General features: G+C 41.7%; 1 protein-coding gene across 1 annotated transcript in view; it reads right to left on the bottom strand.

The window, feature by feature from the left end:
- Nucleotides 1–245: 245 nt before the first annotated feature.
- LOC307143774 (uncharacterized protein) overlaps nucleotides 246–19,982 on the bottom strand; it is a gene marked incomplete at both ends in the record, with an annotated part of 39,352 nt that continues 19,615 nt past the window's right edge. Inside the window, 6 exons of the mRNA XM_079845535.1 lie at nucleotides 246–416; nucleotides 3,168–3,436; nucleotides 4,999–5,271; nucleotides 6,684–7,085; nucleotides 9,577–9,683; nucleotides 11,515–11,582. Coding sequence (XP_079701661.1) covers nucleotides 246–416; nucleotides 3,168–3,436; nucleotides 4,999–5,271; nucleotides 6,684–7,085; nucleotides 9,577–9,683; nucleotides 11,515–11,582 — 1,290 coding nt within the window. The remainder of the gene's footprint in view (nucleotides 417–3,167; nucleotides 3,437–4,998; nucleotides 5,272–6,683; nucleotides 7,086–9,576; nucleotides 9,684–11,514; nucleotides 11,583–19,982) is intronic.

Raw genomic sequence — 19,982 nt, 5'->3', positions numbered from 1 at the left:
ATTTATCTTAGGAAATATACTACTATTTTGAGATTCTGTATTTTTTATTTTCATGAGCTGCAAGCCATTATCATCAAAATAAAATAAAAAAGGCTTGATATATTTTATTTCACATTTAAAGAACCAAGAATATCTGAAAGTGTTACTTTTTGAATTAAATTACGGAAACAAATTCACAATATTCAATTTTTTTGAGACGCACCTGTATTCACTCATTTTTATACTGTGCATTAGTTTTTCCTGCTTTAAAGATCCCACCTCTCCAGTGAGTTGATCTCCACATTCATGGAAAGTGTTTGTGTTTGAGGATAAGCACAGCTGAAAGAAAGCTTCAGGATTTTCTTTCTGCTGATGAGACCTTCTGACCTCGGTGTCCCCAGAATAAAGTTATCATAGATGAAGTGGGTGCTGTTGGCCTGATGGAACACAGATATGAGCATGTCAGAAATTTTACCCACAATCTAAAGTGTAAATTGAGTTACTTTTATGCACAGGGATGCAAACTCTCATGCAACTGACACTCTTCTCACACCACACGTCCATTTTCTCACGCAGTAAAATAAAAACAATCACAGAGCAGAGACGACACAGATAACATGACGACAGACAAGACAGAGCAGGCAGCACTGAGCAGCAGCGAGTTATTCAGACCAATCGGGGGAAATTCACAACTCTAATACATTTTAATTTTTTCCCATGCATGCTGAGTAGTCAGCCTCTCTCCCTATCATCTCATCTCAATTATTTTACATAATCTCATAATAAAAACACAATGCCAGTCATTGTACAATGTGTAAATATTGTAACATTGTCAGTAAACCTAATGAAATTCTGTTCAGTTACCAAATGATTTGACAATAACAATACACTTTGTGTGATGCAAGGAAATGCTCCACAGAAATAATTCTCACTCCATGCTGAACTCATAAGTTGGCAGCCCTTCATTATGTATAACAGAAGAGCTTTGCCTAAATCACTGATCATGACTGGAGTCTCTTGTGAGTGAACATTATAAGTTGTCAAAGAGAACTATTGTTCCCTTTCAAAAGCTACACTCAATGCTGCATAAGCTTATGCATATGGGAGTGTCTTGACATGACCATCTGTGAAAAATAGTGAGAAAACACGTCAATAAAATTGACCCAGAGGTATTTATAGCCTCAGCTGGTGACGTCATAGGTGCACCTGCTACACAAGGCTATAAATAGATGAGCTTTTTGTTTTCAGACCAACTCTGTGTTATGGTGAGTTACAAAGTGTCTGAAAAAATCTCTCTCTCTTTCAAGACTCAACTTGAGGTCTTTGTTAGGATTTAGTTTTCAACTGGCAGTGTGCAGATTTCTCTCTTTTTCATCTCTGTTACAAATAAGGATGCACCGAATCCAGATTTTTGGGGTTCGGCTGAATACCGAATCCACTGGTTAAGATTCTGCTGAATCTGAAACCGAATCCTACTCCCATCCTCAGTCCATTATCACAGTAAACACATTAATGAAGTAAACAACGTCCACAGAAGTGTAATGATGTTAGTAAGTAAAACAAATGTACAGATTCACACTTACCCTGTAACTACATGAAACAAGAGGGTAACAAAAAACACTTTAATTTACAGCCTGTAGATTCACACTTACCCTGTAACTACATGAAACAAGAGGGTAACAAAAAACACTTTAATTTACAGCCTGTAGATTCACACTTACCCTGTAACTACATGAAACAAGAGGGTAACAAAAAACACTTTAATTTACAGTCCGCAGATTCACACTTACCCTGTAACTACATGAAACAAGAGGGTAACAAACACCACTTTAATTTACAGTCCGCAGATTCACACTTACCCTGTAACTACATGAAACAAGAGGGTAACAAACTCGCTTTTCTTACGCAGTACTTTCCGTGCTGTAATCTAAAGTGTTACCAAAAAATGGTATATTTCACATTTAGTTGTGGAATGATACGAACCGAAAGAGTCAGAATGTGGTTGTGGTCTGTGATTGTTCTTTTTACACAAACAGCCATAAACACCATTTTTCATTCCACAACTTTCCTCTTCAGAGCAGCTGAGCTCAGAACAAGGATCTAAGAAAAGCACAGACAGATGAAATACAATATTACAACATAACACATGGAGTCATGTTCCAGTAGCATCTGAGTTAATTTAAAGTAGGACTTGATCCACTCGATATTAAAATAACAGTAACACTTTACAATAAAGTGTTTATAGTGTACATTAGTTACCATGAACTAATAATTAACTGCACTTATACTGACATTTATTTATCTTTGTTAATGTTAATTTCAACATTTACTAATGCATTATTAAAATCTTGTTAACATTATTAAATGCACTAACATGAACAAACCATGAACAGCTGTATTTTTATTAACTAACGTTAAAAAAGATGAACTAATGTTAACTAATACAAGCTTATTGTAAAGTGTTACCAAAATAACTTTGTCTCCTCTCTTCTCCCAGACATGAATAATCATCCACAGAGCCCTTCAATAAGGCACAGGAACCCAATAACTTCTCAGAAACAGCACAAACGGTCACTGCTAGTTGTTCTAACATGACATTTTGGTTTGCAAAGGAACTAGTTCTACAACTATAGTATAACTGTAATGAATATGTAAAACAACAATCCCACAGATAACTGCACATTATATTACCAGATGTAGTGTTCGTGGTTGTTGTTTCGGTGGTTGTTTTTTTAGTTGTATTTTCTGTTAATGTACTTTTAGTGCCTTCAGTTGAAGTTTCTGTGGCTGTAGTTTCTTTGGTTGTAGTTGTCTCTGGTATTACAGTAGTATAGGTAGTGTTTATCCTTACTGGAAACAAAGATAAATATAACATTTAGTGATTAATGGAGTAATGGATTATATGGATGGGATTGTCTCTACTATTGTAGACACTGAAAGGACAGACTGACTTGCGCCGTCTGGTATAAGATAAATGTTATATCAATAACAATCATTTAAAAACAAAATCCAGAGTAAGTAAATGGCTAAATGACCAAAGCACACATGGGTAAATACTCACCTGCACAGTAAGCTCCAAGTAACATTGGCTTGACAAACTGATAAACATAGAAATTTCCTGGACAGGCTTTGACTCTTATAGGGTGGGATGTGTGAGAACAGCAGTCACTCAATGCGGAAGCACAGACCTGACGGGTGACCACTCCATCTTCCAGATGTGGGTGAGATCCATTGAGCCAAAGTGGGGAATAAGTGCCACACATGAACTGTTTTACACATGATTCTGGCATCTGAGTATTTTGACCATTGTAGAACAGCCTGTACCAGCCCTTCCACTCCACATTATAATCACTTATATAGTTAGAATAGTTAAGATAAGAGTTGTCAGTGGCTCTCCCAGGCTCATCCAGACTGGTGTAGTTGTAGCAGGGGTCGGCACTTGGAGTGGTGAAAGGTACTATTGTGGAAAAGTAGAAAGAACATTTTATACAAAAGAATAAATGTATTCAAGATAGTTATACATCAATCAACAGGACTGCATTAGTAGACATAAATAAGAATGGGTCTCTTTCACTAATTATGCCTGCACACACATGAAATGCGCGTGAAATGTGCATACAAACGATTTTACAAATCACGATTCACCAAAAATGTCTTCATAAAAATATAACAACAACTGAAACCACACATACACAAAAAGCACGTACTCTGCATGTATTTCATCCTAACATGACTATATTAACAGTATATTGCATAAGTATATTGTATATTATAAGTATATTGCATTAATTGAATTCAATAATTGTATTATATCTTTTTATATATTGATTATATAATACAATTAAATTTAATCTTAAATAAATTTTCATCATAGACAGTTAAAGGTCCCATGCCATGGATTTTTTATTATTTTATAATGTTTCCTGAGGGGTACTTCTATTGTTAGTATGATTTTTACATCATAAAATGTCATAATTTAGAAATAAAAGGCATTTTTTCTATCCTGATATTAGCCCTCTGGTTTGAATTCTCTGTTTGAAGGAGCGTGTCTGCTGAGATTTCAGTGTAAACACCCACTGTTTTGATTGGCTGACATCTTTGCATTTGAAATGAGTATTAGATTATGTGGCGGAGGGGGCGTGGTTTAGCGAGGTCTGCAAGCACTGTCAGAGAAAGACGGACTGGGCACTCGTAGACCAGAGAGACGGAGAGCTGGCTAAAGATTGCTGAGAAAGGTATATTGTACTGAGTTGTTGAGAGCACTGTGAGCGCGAGATTATTTTGTATGTATCTGTGAGTTCTGAATAAACAGTCCCAGTCACGCCGACCCTGTCTTCTTCCTCCTTATTCTACGAACTTTCTAACACGTGTTCCCGAATACTTTTACTGCGTTTTGTTTTTACTAATCACAGCCGTCGAGATTAACGAATCATGAAAGTGTTGATTATAGCATTATTTTTGTGATATTTTCCCATCACATGAAAGGCTGCAGTGATGAGCATTGAGTAGACAGTCTGTTGATCGCGTGAACCTATTGCAATTTCTAGCCACTTGGGGACCATACAGGCTAGGGGAACTCATATTAAATGTTAAAAAACCTCATACAGTTAAATTTTCACATCATGGGACCTTTAAAGAATAAGAAAAACTGTTATATCTTCAGCTGCGAGGTTTCTCTGAATAACTGTTATATCTTCAGCTGCGAGGTTTCTCTGAATAACGGAGATATACGTATATGTACATCTGGCTAATGAGAGCTCTGTAATCTGGGTCTGTATAAAAGTTGTTTGTTGTGAGAACTGGTGAGAATGGCCCTTATATGGAGGTGGTTTGGTCATTTTATGCAAATGACTAACCTCATGCACACGGCCGCTCATTTAGAAAACTCCAAATTCACTAACATCAGAATGGTATAAAGAACAAATTCATGTGCGTACAAATGTGTTGAGAAGTTGTCCTGTGCGTACAAACATGAAATAATCCTCGCAATTATTAGTAAATGAGACCCAATGAATGTACCTGCAGCTGGGATTGAAAGAGCTGGTCTGGTAAATTTGTAGACATAATAATTTCCAGGACAAGCTTTGACTTGGATTGGGTTGGATCTGTAGCGACTGCACTGTTGATATCGAGAGCCGTAAATGTCACGAGTAACAACTCCATCTTCTATCCGAGGATGAGAGTCACCAAGCCACAGAGCACTATAACCTCCACATTTCATAGAAGACCCACACCACTCAGGCATCTGAGCACTCAAGCCCTTCATGAAGAGTCGATACCAGCCATCCCATTCTACACGAGTGTCATCATAACAAGATATGCGTCCAGACCAGTAATCGAGTGTGCTTCTATAGTCGTTGTCGAGTATATTGTAGTTATTGCATGGATCATAATCTGTGTTAGATGAAGACCAAAACCAAAAGTTGTATTTCAGTGACTCCATGAGTGTGAATCTGAATCAGTCAAACTTAATAATCATGAGATTCTTAAATCACTCATACTCACGATTGTGTAATAGTTTATGCAAAAAAAATCTATTTTTACTGTCAATGTATAGTATAGATAATTAAAGAAGAGGAAAATCATAAACTGTTGTGAATAACCTGAATTATATATTTTACAACATACTCAAGGTGATGGTGGATCCAGTGAAAATATCTGGACTCACAGTGGAAACTGCCTGTGAAATAGTGCTGACAACACTTTCTACAATCAATTTTAAGTCACATTTAAAGACTAAAAAAGTCATTTTTAGGTTGAGTTTCCCAAAGACTGAAAATGTTAGTTTGAGGAGCCGAACATGAAGACTTCTGGCTCAACGACATAATGTCATTATTTTGAGACTAGCAGTAATAGTCTGTTCAACAGGGACCGGATTCATTTGTCTGATCAAGGAGGTTTGTACAGGAACATGCTCAGTAAATTTTGTCCTACTGATAAGCCCTATTCGGACGGGATAAGTTTAACATGGGGAGGTGGGGGTAAAGTAATTTTACCTCAGGACGTCTGTAATATTAATGGCCAATTCGCACGGGATAAGACATCTCAGTAAAACTAGCAGAATTGGGAGGGGTAACTCGCTTTACGCACCAACGTAACCTCCTTGTCGTCATGTGCGTTGCTTCCTGTTTTCACGTGAGCAAACACACAATTTATATGTGTGTGTGTGTGTATATATATACACATATATATGAACGCCGCCACTGCGGGCATCATAAAGTGATCGCGCTTAGGGCATCAAAGCGGCCAGCAGCGGGACTGGTCCCACCACCTACAACGAAACCGAGTGCTTCTTCAAGCGCTTCCATGCTTGCAAAACGCACCAAAACTACTTTTAAACAGGAAATTATGGAATTTTACCGTACATTTTTACACCGGGTCTATTCGAACGGGATTAGTTTTACCCAAGGTCATTTTTCGGGACCTTTTTACAGAAGGTAAAAGTCTCCGTAATCTTTACTAACATTGTCCGTAATGATTACCGAGATGGCACATTCGGACGGGACTAAAATCACAGAGAACCTCTGGTAATAATTACTTTACCCCCACCTCCCCATGTTAAACTAATCCCGTCCGAATAGGGCTTTAGAAAGAGAAATGACACACTGCACTTTTAAGTTCTGTTGAAATTAATTGAATAACATTTGCATAGCATTTGTATGAAATACTAACTGTATGCATGTAAACAGAGCCTAGAACTTCACCTGCACAGTACGAAGGCATGGGGATCGAAACATCTGGCTTGACAAGTTGATAGACGTAATAATCTCCTGGACAGGCTTTGACTTGGATGGACGTGGATCTGTGGCTGCCACACCCGCTGTTCCAATATGTTCCCCAGACTTCACGGGTCACCACTCCATCCTCAAGTGTTGGATGAGAACCGTTGAGATACAGTCCAGTTTCACCACCACATCTCACATTATTCACACACCACTCAGACATCTGGGCACTTCCTCCATTCAAATACAGCCGATACCAGCCACTCCATTCAACAAGGCTGTCATTATGTCCAGAGGGCTCATATGTGCTTAGTCGTATGTCTCTCCAGGATTCATCCAGAGTTTTATAATCATTGCATGGATCAGAGATGGAAGTTGTTGATTCTGAGAGAATGAAGAAAAAGGGACAGTCTGTGATGAAACAGTCACATACCAGAATGTTCCAGATGTCTCACTATAATTGAAACTCCTGATTCAACTCATCAGCTTCTTAGTGTGTTCAATAGAGATACACCGAAAACTTTCTGGGAGGTGTCCTGAGAACCGGAGTTGAGAAACACTGGATCAGATAAACTGACTACACCAAGATAAAGTATGGTGACCCATACTTGGAAATTGTGCTCTGCATTTAACCCATCCAAGTGTACACACACAGTAGTGAACACACACACAGAGCAGTGGGCAGCCATATTGCTGCGGCACCCGGGGAGCAGTTGGGGGTTCGGGGCCTTGCTCAAGGGTCTCACCTCAGTCGTGCTATTGAGGGTGGAGGAGAGCGGTGGTTATTCACTCCCCCCACCAACAATTCCTGCCAGACCTGAGACTCAAAACGGCAACCTTCGGGTTACAAGTCCGACTCTCTAACCATTAGGCCACAACTGCCCATTTCGTAACACAACAACTGTAGTATTTGTAAAAAAAAAAAATTGTATTTTGTAAAATGTGTAAAATGTGTACAGATCTTGTACCAGTGCAGATACTGCGAGAATATCACACGGCTGGAAAAAGCTCTCAGCCAATCAGATTCGAGAACCAGAAAGAACTGTTGTATACATTTCAATATAAACCTCTTAATTGTAAGTGTGGTTTTTACAAATGTAGGAGCTAAATCTAATACTTTAAGCTACTGAGTTGTCTTGGTCCCGGAGAAATTAGGTTGACTCACTTTATTTGGTGTTACGTTGTTTACTTCGTCCATAATAACGAAAAGACCATTCTTCCGTTGCATCACTATACAGAGTTTATTGGCTCCACAAACACCACAGTGCATAATGTCCATTTGAATATTCAATACATTCATCCAAAGGGAAGTTTACATACGTTTACAAACCTTTTTGCCCTTCCGGGTCAAAACACGTCCCTACAGCATAAGGAAGGCTACCTATATACATTGATCTCTCAGTAATGTTCACAGCACCACTCAGTGGTCAAAATAAGAATAACATCACCCTGCCAAACACATTTTGGCTCCTACAACAAATATACAATTACTGCAACACAAATTGTACATTTCATCAAGACTCATCCAATAAAATCAAGACTGTTAGACAAGTTGTGCAAAGATATTGGATCAGATCAAAATTAGACAAATGTTACAAAATGTAAGAATTAATGTATATGTGTAACGGAGGCCAGCTAGTAGTTGCTGTGTGAGTAAACCTCACTCCTCTGAGCTCAAGAGATGCTCTAGCGACTGACGTTAGAGGTTGCAGCCTTTAGCCCCCTTGTTAGAGCGTCCGACTCTCATGCCGGACCTGGGTTCGAGTCCCGCTTGGAGCGGGCAGTTCAAACAGGAGGGGTTGCATTGGTGCCGTGACCCAGATGGGAGTGAGGTTTAGGTGCGAGTAAACCTCGCTCGCACCGCCCTCACTCCTCTGTTCTTAAGAGATGCTCTAGCCTCAACACCCTCACTCGCACAGTTGCTGTGTGAGTAAACCTCACTCCTCTGTCCTCAAGAGATGCTCTAGCCTCAACACCCTCACTTGCACAGTTGCTGTGCGAATAAACCTCACTCCTCTGACCTCAAGCAACGCTCTAGCGACTGACGCTTGAGGTTGCAGCCTTTAGCCCCCTTGTTAGAACGTCCGACTCTCATGCCGGCGGACCTGAGTTTGAGTCCCACTTGGAGCGGGCATGTGCAAACAGGAAGGGTTACATATGCAGCAGCCCAACACATGTATTGATAATTAATAATGAATAAATGATTAAGTTAGGAGTATATTGAAGTTATTAGTGCCCCAAAGTTGTAAGCTTTTAGGAATTTCAACATTGTTAAGCCAAAATATATAATTCATGCAGGAGTTTTGTGTGCTAAAGGTTGGGGGAATACAACCAAAATTTAACAAATCACTCATTTTCAACCAAAGCGCTTTAGCGTTCTTTGAGATTTGTATTATATATCCATTAATATATCAGCCGACTGTGAAAATATTTGCACTCAGCTCACACTATTTCTCTGAAGAACTAACCGGAACAACCCGATTCACAAACGTTCATAATAAAACATTCACATATTTAATAGACAAATTAAGTATAATGATTTAATAATGGGAAATGATTCTCTCAGTTCACAGACTGATCATAAAACACTCACCATTAATCATCAGCAGAGACACACACAGTGAGATCAAAAACCTCATTGTGACGAACGGCACCTGCACACACACACACACACACACACACACACACACACACACACACACACACACAACATTAACATTCACTTATATTTATATTTATTTTTGTTTATTGTGCAGGTTTGTAAAAACAACTTAAATTATAATGTTCACAAATATTTATTTAAAAGATCATTTTGATCGGTCAAAAGCCGGGTCATTTGAGCCCAACAGAATAAAGTGAAGAGAAATAACTTTACCTGAGATCAGAGCAAACTCAGGTTTCTTCAGCCGCTCAATACAGTGATGCTGAACTGCAGATCTCACAATCTTATCAGTGCCTTTAATAACTGTGGGAGGATCATTACTGGAAAAGGGAGAAATCTCTAAACAATACCTTGAATAAGTGTTTCATTTCTCTTTATTTTGTTGGAGATTGTATCGATGCTCTGTTGTACTGGCTGCTCTGATATTACAGTGAAAACAATAGTTGATGTATATGTTGACCTACAGTCAGATCATGTTCCTGTTCATCTGGATCACTAAGATTCCCAGCAACAATATATGAATATATAATACAATCATGACATGAGAAGGATGCAACACTTTGTAAATTTCAAAATGAAGGTGTGACCATCCGACAATGAAATGCTTTGTTGTAGTAGAGTTGCAAAAAAAAGTTTAAGAATGAGGAATGAATTAAGTGTGAAACAACCAGGAACCCTTTAGTCTCCAGTGTCACCATTTTCCAGAACTGCAACCTACCCGAGTCTCCAGAAATATAAGGTGTCAGTTTCTCAGAAGTTAGTTAGTAATTAAGATTTATGTGGTTTGGAATTGTTCAAATGTACTTGGAAAAAATATGATAGAATATCAACTTAAACCAGGGTCACTCCGTACAATTTTGGCCGTAATTTTGAGAATCCTCAAGGACTCTGATCTGAAGTCTTTGATCGTTAGTACTGCCGCACAGTCTGACAGTAATGACAGCTGAGATCCTACAGTGGGACCATGGCTTACAGCAGTGATCATATTCATACATTCATTAATACATCATAAAGGACTATTATCGTACAGTGTGCACTCGGATTTAATTATATAAGCACTGAATATATTACAATTAATTGGTTTATCCCATTCCCATGGCATCCTTGCTCAAGTTGTTACAGTGATTGAATATAAAACCCGAATTACGGAAATGTTGGGATGTTTTTTTCAATTTGAAAAAAATGAAAACTAAAAGACTTTCAAATCACATGCGCCAATCATTTATTCACAATAGATAACATAACAAATGTTTAAACTGAGAAAAGTTACACTTTTATCCACTTAATGAGCTCATTTCAAACTTGATGCCTGCTACAGGTCTCAAAAAAGTTGGCACAGAGGCAACAAATGGCTGAAAAAAGCAAGACGTTTTGAAAAGATTCAGCTGGGAGAACACCTAGCAGCTAATTAAGTTAATCGATGTCAGGTCTGTAACATGATTATCTATAAAAGGGATGTCTTAGAGAGGCAGAGTCCATCAGAAGTAAAGATGGGCAGAGGCTCTCCAATCTGTGAAAGAGTGCTTAAAAAGATTGTGGAATACTTTAAACAGTGCATAACATCATCAAAAGATTAAAAAAAACATCTGTGCGTAAGGGACAATGCTGAAGACCTTTATTGGATGCCCGTGGTCTTCGGGCCTTCAGATGGCACTGCATCACTCATCGGCATGATTTTATCAAGGACATTACTAAATGGGCCCAGGAATACTTCCAAAAACCACTGTCGATAAACACAATCCGCCGTGCCAACTGCAAATGCCAACTAAAGCTTTATCATGCAAAAAGGAAGCAATATGTGAACATAGTCCAGAAGCGCCTTCGTGTCCTGTGGGCCAAGACTCATTTGACTGTTTCAAAGTGGAAAAGTGTTCTATGGCCAGACGAGTCCAAATTTAACATTCTTGTTGGAAATCATGGACGCCGTGTCCTCCCGGCTAAAGAGCCTCAAAAGCCAGAATCTCTGATGGTATGGGGGTGCATAAGTGCATACAGTATGGGCAGCTTACATGTTTTGGAAGGCACTATGAATGCTGAAAGGTATATAAAAGTTTTAGAGCAACATATGCTCTCCTCCAGACGACGTCAATTTCAGGGAAGGCCTTGTGTATTTCATCAGGACAATGCAAAACCACATTCTGCAGCCATTACAACAGCAAGGCTTCATCGTAAAAGAGTCCGGATGCTGAATTGGCCTGCCTGCAGTACAGATCTTTCACCTATAGAGAACATTAGGCGCATCATTAAAGGAAAAATACGTCAAAGACGACCACAAACTCTTCAGCAGCTGGAAACCTATATCAGGCAAGAATGGGACTAAATTCCAACACCAAAACTCCAGAAATTCATAACCTTGATGCCTAGACGTCTTCAAATTGTTTTGAAAAGAAGAGGAGATTCTACACCATTGTAAACAAGCCTCCGTGCCAACTATTTTGAGACCTGTAGCAGGCATCAAGTTTGAAATTAAGTGGATAAAAGTGTAAAATTTCTGTTTAAACATATGTTCTCGATGGTCTATTGTGAATAAAATATTGGCTCATGTGATTTGAAAGTCTTTTTGTTTTCATTTTATTCAAATTTAAAAAACGTCCTAACATTTCCGGAATTTGGGTTGTAAATCTGCACCATGATATAACAGGCCAAAAGGTCTCTCGGGCGGAGCTGAGGTGACGTGTTGACTAATAGACAGCAGACAAACGGCAATCCACCTGTCACTCAAAATGGGCCACACCCTTAATTATGCAGAACTTTAAGGCTTTATATAATGTAAACGAATGTGTTATTAAAAAAATCCTCCCCTCACAGCTGTCAAGAAGGGAAAAATTTGCCGTACAGACCAAAACTACAATGTGTCCCAGACTGTAAACATGTGTTGTTCTGCTGTAAAGTTGGGCATTTTAACATGAGCTCAATGAGATTCTGCTCCTTCTGGAGTCTGTCTCTAGTTGCCCGTCGATGAACTGTAGTTTAAGTCACTTCCGTATTGGCTTCAAGAGAAACTGCGGGAGGTTGCCGCTTGTTTCGGACACCACTACAAATGGCTGTCCCCTCACATAGTGCCCTATTTAAGGATATAGGGGGTGATTTCAGATTCAGCCACAGTGTTATACCAGTGTTTTTTTTTTTAAACATAATTTTACGTATGCAATTTTAATTATGAGCATGTTTTCCCTTTCCACTTTGTCCAAAAACTATGTTTCCTACATTTATCTGTAATGCTAGTGAGCCAGGGTCGTTTTTAGGCATAGGCGAACTATCAGCTGAAGGGTGCCAGTGAGCGCATATCAGGGGTGTGTTTAAAGGGTGTCATGGCCACCCTGAAATATGATTGCTGCCCCCACTGGTTCCCCTAACACTATTGGGCTAGACATAGAGTACTGTCAATCAGACAATTCCTATATTGGATCAAAGTACTGTCAATTACTGTCTGACTGTTGCATGTAAAGTTTGCATTTTTAACAGCCAATTAAAAAAAATTATAATAAAATGTGCTAATTCACTAAATTAATTACATCCTTTGTTAAACTGTCATTCAGTTCTAATAGTGCTTAATGCAAGCAGTGTCATACAGAGGGCATAGCATTGCTTTAATTAAACGGGAAGTTTGAGCGTCAATGAGTAACAAAGACCGCACTGAATCAATATTTATTCTTGTTACTTTCATGTGACTGATCAAGCTTTTATACATAGTTTGCGGGTAAATTTGGAAATATTTCCAAATTGTATTTGTATATATTTGTTAATAAGGATTAGTAATGCCAATAAGGATTTCGCCTAGGGCGTCAAAATGTCTAGAAACGGCCCTGTAGAGAGTGCTTGGTGTTCTCGACATCTCCTGCATTTAGTTGATTGAAATAAATTATGCATTAAACCACCGGATTCGCTTGAGTCATTTACATACTATATTATCCTAGTATATACTACCATAAATATGTTTTTGGGGGTATAAAATGCGGCGCAACATTTTATCTTGTAAAATATTTAAATGATCTTAAAGGGTTACTTCAGCGATTTAGCATTAAGCTTTGTATCAGTAGAAACCCATTTTCTACTGATACAAAGCTTAATGCTAAATCGCTGAAGTAACCCTTTAAGATTGTTTAAATATTTATTACATTTAAATATTAATTTAATAAAAATTATGGTACTTTCTAGGGATGTCCCGATCAGGTTTTTTTGCCCTCGAGTCCGAGTCTGAGTCATTTGATTTTGAGTATCTACCGATACCGAGTTCCGATCCGATACTTCTACGTATAATAAAGGTATATACTTCTATGTGTTAGTGGGCAGTAGATTATCTGTCATACCTCCTCTCTCCTTTTTTCATCATTCTCTCACTTCTATAAACCTCCTCATTTACATCACTCTTTCTTTTTGTCTCCTTCTCTTGCCCTGTCTCTTCCCCTCCTAAAGCTGAGCTCTGGTTGATAGTCTTTTCATTGTTTGTTTAACATTTGATATATTAAAACAGCTGTCAAATATGAAATGTTTAGTTTGGTTACTTGCATCTCGCACAGTTTACTGAAGTGTGTTACTCGCACAGCAGCTTCTGCGTATAAAGCCTGCATACTTTCATTTGATTGGTCATCTCGAATATTTTAATATTGATGAGCGGTGACGGTGACAGACCGCAGGCAGGGCAGCTCAGACAAGAAGATATCCTTGCAGCAGTAAAGTAGTGTTAATACTCTATTAGGCAATTATTTCGCAACATTTATTACATTTAACACATATTAACACTTTGTTGCCCTTGACTGTTCTAGTTGCCTCTATTGCTCTCATTTGTAAGTCACTTTGGATAAAAGTGTCTACTAAATTATTAAATGTATTATGTACACCTCGTAAATATACAGAGGTCCAGACCTCATATCTGGCTACGACCATCGTGTAAGCAGCTTTACCTCAACACTTCAGTTTACATGGTCGGAGCTATTCAGTCTTGTTCAGCTAGTTTCGCCACAGAGCCTTTACTGTACACAATATGTTGCGCTTGTATCAAATTCAAATAGATAAAGCGACTGCCTGGTGCTCGTAACTCGTTATCACTTCAATAGAGCGGCAAAATCGCTGAACGAGTTCATCAGCGCTGGGCGTGAGACGATACAGCTGCTCTCGCGCTTCGAGTCTGTTGGATGCGCTCGCGGTTTAATCAGGTAATGCTGTTTCTTCACCAGGCTTTTGATGCTTGTTCCCAATCCCATACATCTGCAGCACAGAGTAAATAACAGCGCTTAATATGTGGGGGCGTGGTGGGGTTTAGTGAGCGGCGCTCCAGGAAAAGTTTAGGTTCTCCCAATCGACTGTCAATCATTTCCTCGGCCAATCACGGGCCCCCTCTGTGCTCGGGCCCTGGGGACTCAGTCCCAGATAGCCCTTATGTTAATCCAGCCCTGTACATATATACATCCGAGTCCTGATCGGGAGGTAACGTCCGATTCCGATCGAGTCTCAAACCACGTGATCGGGCCCGATTTCCGATCACATGATCGGATCGGAACATCCCTAGTACTTTCCCCCCTCATATCCCCCTGAGACGAGAGAATTATGCATTTTATTTCCGGAAAAAATCCTCCAATGATGCAAATATTGTCATTTTGCATCATCTTAGAATTTTTTGGCCATAGGCTAAAGACTACAGCCAGTAGAAGGAGCTGTTCCGCATGTTTTCAATCCGCCCACAGGGGAGGGATCTCACTCACAGAATGTAAATGAGCACGGCCGCTCGGCTCGGGCATTAAAAACAGTGCAGTTAAAGTGAGTGTTTCAACTTTCCAATGAATTCCTATGAAAGTTAAGCTTCCATAGGCATGATCTGATAACGCACCAGACTGGACAAGCACTGAGAATGACAGCCGCGCTTACCTCAGCTCTGCTCAGCTCTTCTCGTGATGAATGAAATCCGACTCCACTTTATTGAAAAGACACGTTCAGTTTTTAATTGTAGTGTTTATTCTCAAACTGAACAAAATGATTGTATTATTATGAAGATCAAAACGATGGTGGGGGCGGTGTAGGGTGTAGAAGCAAGTGCATTCTGGGAGTTGTCTTTCATCCACATGAGACAAAAATACATTTTCTGTCTTTTCTCAGTCTAGATGACCCAGTTAAAATACACATTCATCTTCACAGTGCTGAAGTACCCCTTTAAATGATTTCACACACTGAATGTGTTAAAGCGCCTGGTGTTTTATTGAAGGCGTCACATTCTCTCTAGTTGGCTCAAACCTACAGGCCCTACTAAATTTGGTGTTTAAAGAAGTTTAGGGAACAGTCTGCAACTCGAGCATTACAATGGCTACTCCTGAACCCTCTGTAATGGGGAGTAACACCAACAAGAAGTTCTGTTGAAATGAAAGAAAACCTTCCTTATGCACGACAGAAAAATCGTTTGACCAAGTTTCTTCATGAAAATTAAGATTTTGTGAAATAGGAATTTCTGATGGCCGATGTTTATGTAGGTGGATTTGTTTTTGGCAAGGCTACGCTATGGAATTTTTTGAAGAATAATTTACATCACAGACACCTTGCGTGCTTTTGCCCACTAAAGACTGGTCACTTTTCTACAATCGTGTTTGGACCGATCTGATTGATAGTAAAACCTTTTACATCGACGATGGAGCTACCCCAAAGGTGACAGTAAGGAACCAAAGTCTGATGATTGTGTACTCATATCAACCTGTTGGATTAACGCTACATGAACAAAACAGCCTTAAATTGATGATACGCTGTGAGGAGGCCAAAGTGAACTCTGATGATGAGTGGGATCGTAATTGGCCTATTCCAGAGGACGACCCCTTAGAATGCTGTACAAAGAGCCTTGTTCTTTGGTGGAGCGACATAACTATTTTACACACAGTCTTTTAAATAATAGACAAGTTGTTGAAGCTGAGTTGAGTTTTAAGCATTGTTGAATGAGCAATCAGTGGTGATATGCAGGGGCAGACTGGGGCAAAAAAGCGGCCCTGCACTTCCAGGCACAGAGCGACCCATCACACCAGGTCCGCAACACACCTCACCATAAACCCACAAGCTCATTCAGCAATGCTTAAAACTCAAACAGTAAATTATGGAATACCACAAGGATCTGTGTTAGGCCCTATTGATTCTCAATATATATGCTGCCACTTGTTAATATTATAATAAACATGCCGATGATACTCAATTATAAATGTCAGCACAACCAGATGAAATATCTAAATTATCCAAATTGACAGAATGTGTTAAATATTAGTAAAATAAGTAAAGTAAAATATTGGATGATCTGTAACTTTCTCCTATTAAATCCTATTAAAGGTATTACTTACTGGACCAAAAACCTGTACACAGAATATCTTCGAATACACTTGGCATTTAGACGGATGTACTGTTACGTCATCCTCTACAGTTAAAGACCTGGGTGTTATATTAGACAGCTACTTGTCGAAAGTCATATTTCATATGTTACAAAAACAGTTTTCTTCCACCTCAGATACGTCGCAAAGTTCTGGAACATACTATCTGTTTCTGATGCAGAAAAGTTAGTTCATGCATTCATGACCTCTAGACTGGATTACTGTAATGCTTTACTAGCTGGTCATTCTGCATCCTCAATAAACACGCTACAATTTCACAGCTAACTATACAGCTACAATTACATGCTATAATTACTATGTCAATGAGCTGATTGTTTCTGCATAAAATTAATACATAATGTTAGCAAACTGCAGGATTTATCTTGGAACTGTACATTTCTGAAATATGGACATAACTTGGACACAGTCTCCTCTGACAACAGGTAACGTCTCGGTTACGTATGGTAACCCTCGTTCCCTGAAGGAGGGAACGGAGACGTACGTCGGTAATAACCGACGAATTGGGATCACTTCAGAGAGCCCCTATCAGCTTCGAGAACTTAAGAACAGGCCAATGAACAATTGGCGTGCGAGATTTGCATCTCGCGCTCCGCCCCGCGCCGCGGGTATAAACAGGAAGTGAGAGCATCGCACTGACGTTTTTCACTGAGGAGCCTAACCAGAGACCGGCCAGGCAGTGATGGAAGGAACTGTGGCGACGGGACGTACGTCTCCGTTCCCTCCTTCAGGGAACGAGGGTTACCATACGTAACCGAGACGTTCCCTTTCAGTCGGTCACTACGACGTACGTCGGTAATAACCAATGAATTGGGATCCCTATGGAAAACGCCACAGTTCCTACCACTTCCAGCGCCCAGCGAGAGCCCCTCAGACCCCGTTCTGAAGCGGGCGGGAAGATTCACGCCAGAAGAGTCATACTGCTGTTCCGCAAGACCCATTCAGCAGACTTGATTGGATAACGCTGGGAAAGCGTGCCCGAAGGACGCTGGGGGAGCCACATCATGCCCGGAGGGAGTTACCATGTGGAGAACACGTATGGGCTGGCCGTGGGTAGCACAACATACGGAAGTCCCAGGGGAGGCCCCGGCCTAATGCAGGCGGGGGACGACACCGTACTGAGACGGCAGAAAACTCTGCCAAGGGAAAGACACGAGCTCACCGTATGGAGCTGTACCGTGGAAATACACGTATGGGACCGCCGTAGGGGTCACGACATACGGAACCCAGCCTGACACAAGTTCCACCAATGCATACGAGTGCCAGACCTGGCATCGGACGCTCCGCAACATCCGACTGCCGAGGGGTGCGGAGGACTCAACAGGGTTCGCCAATCCTGGGGAACTCGACTGGAGAAATAAGCGCACGTATCCGTTCCAGGGGAAGGGAATGGCGCAGCAAGCCGACACTAGAACGGGCACTTCAGTGAAGCTGACTATGGGAAGCGAGCACACGAGAAGCCACCGGCTCTACACGCAGGCTATAAAACCTAGCGAACGTGTTGGGTGTCGCCCAGCCCGCAGCTCTACAAATGTCTGTCAGCGAGGCGCCACGAGCCAGCGCCCAGGAAGAGGCTACACCCCTGGTGGAGTGAGCTCTAACCCCGAGCGGGCAGGGCACGTCTTGGGATTCATACGCCAAGACGATGGCATCCACTATCCAGTGGGCCATCCTCTGCTTGGAGACAGCCTTTCTCTTCTGCTGTCCTCCGTAACAGACGAAGAGCTGCTCTGAGGTCCTGAAGCTTTGCGTTCTGTCCACGTAAGTCCGGAGAGCACGGACGGGACAGAGCAAAGCTAGGGCTGGGTCTGCCTCCTCCGAAGGCAGCGCTTGCAGGCTCACCACTTGGTCCCGGAAGGGAGTAGTGGGAACCTTGGGCACATATCCAGGCCGGGGTCTCAGGGTTACCTGAGAATCACCCGGCCCGAATTCCAGGCACGATTCGTCGACCGAAAATGCCTGCAGGTCCCCTACCCTCTTAACTGAGGCCAATGCAACCAGGAGTATTGTCTTTAGAGACAAGATCTTAAGCTCTACTGACTGTAAAGGCTCGAAGGGCGCCCTCTGAAGTGCGGTCAGCACCAGAGTCAAGTCCCAAGAGGGTATAGAAGAAGGGCGAGGAGGATTTAGTCTCCTCGCTCCCCTTAGGAACCTGACGATCAGATCATGCTTGCCTAAGGACTCACCATTAACGAGGTCATGGCTTGCGGCAATGGCGGCAATATATACCTTGAGGGTGGAGGGAGACAGCCTTCTCTCCAACCCGTCTTGAAGAAAAGATAGCACAGATCCGATCGAACATTTCCGGGGGTCTTCTCGGCGAGAAGAGCACCAGTCGACGAACAGGTTCCACTTCAACGCATATAGCCGTCTCGTAGAGGGGGCTCTGGCGGAAGCGATGGTGTCGACTACCGCTTGCGGTAGGTCACCTAGAACCTCCGCGTCCCGTCCAGGGACCAGACATGGAGTTTCCAGAGGTCTGGACGCGGGTGCCATAGGGTGCCCCGTCTCTGAGACAGAAGGTCCTGCCTCAGAGGAATGGGCCAAGGAGGTGCTGTCGCGAGGAGCACTAGTTCCGGGAACCACGTCCTGTTGGGCCAGTACGGAGCTACCAAGAGGAGTTGCTCCTCGTCCTCCCTGACCTTGCACAGAGTCTGTGCAAGAAGGCTCACTGGGGGAAACGCATATTTGCGCAGAGCCCGGGGCCAGCTGTGTGCCAGTGCATCCGTGCCGAGGGTCCCCGTCCACAGACCCGTCCACAGACCCGATACTGCAAGCCCGTTGTACGTGGCACCCCAACCCGTGGGTGAGGCATCCGTGGAGACAACATGATGCCTGGACACTTGTTCTAGAGGCACTCCTGCCCGTAGAAACGAAGGGTCCGACCACGGGGTGAGGGTTTGGCGGCATCTCGGCGTCACTTGGACACGGAGGGACCCGCTGTGCCACGCCCATCTCGGGACTCGGTCGTGTAGCCAGTGCTGAAGCGGTCTCATATGGAGCAGCCCTAGCGGCGTTACTGCGGCTGCTGCTGCCATATGCCCCAGGAGCCTCTGAAAATGTTTCAGTGGAACCGCTGTATTGCGTTTGAGCGTACTCAAGCAGCTCAGCACCGACTGGACGCGCTCCTCTTTGAGGCGCGCAGTCTTGGCGACCGAGTCGATCTCCATCCCGAGAAAAGAGATCCTCTGTACGGGACAGAGTTTGCTCTTCTCCCAGTTGACCCGAAGACCCAACTGGCTGAGGTGCCGGAGCACCATGTCCCTG

Source organism: Gobio gobio, assembly GCF_949357685.1.
Source record: "Gobio gobio genome assembly, chromosome: 20".
Classification (NCBI taxonomy): domain Eukaryota; kingdom Metazoa; phylum Chordata; class Actinopteri; order Cypriniformes; family Gobionidae; genus Gobio; species Gobio gobio.
The sequence above is the reverse complement of the archived record's forward strand: the minus strand, read 5'-3'. Positions and strand labels throughout refer to the sequence as shown.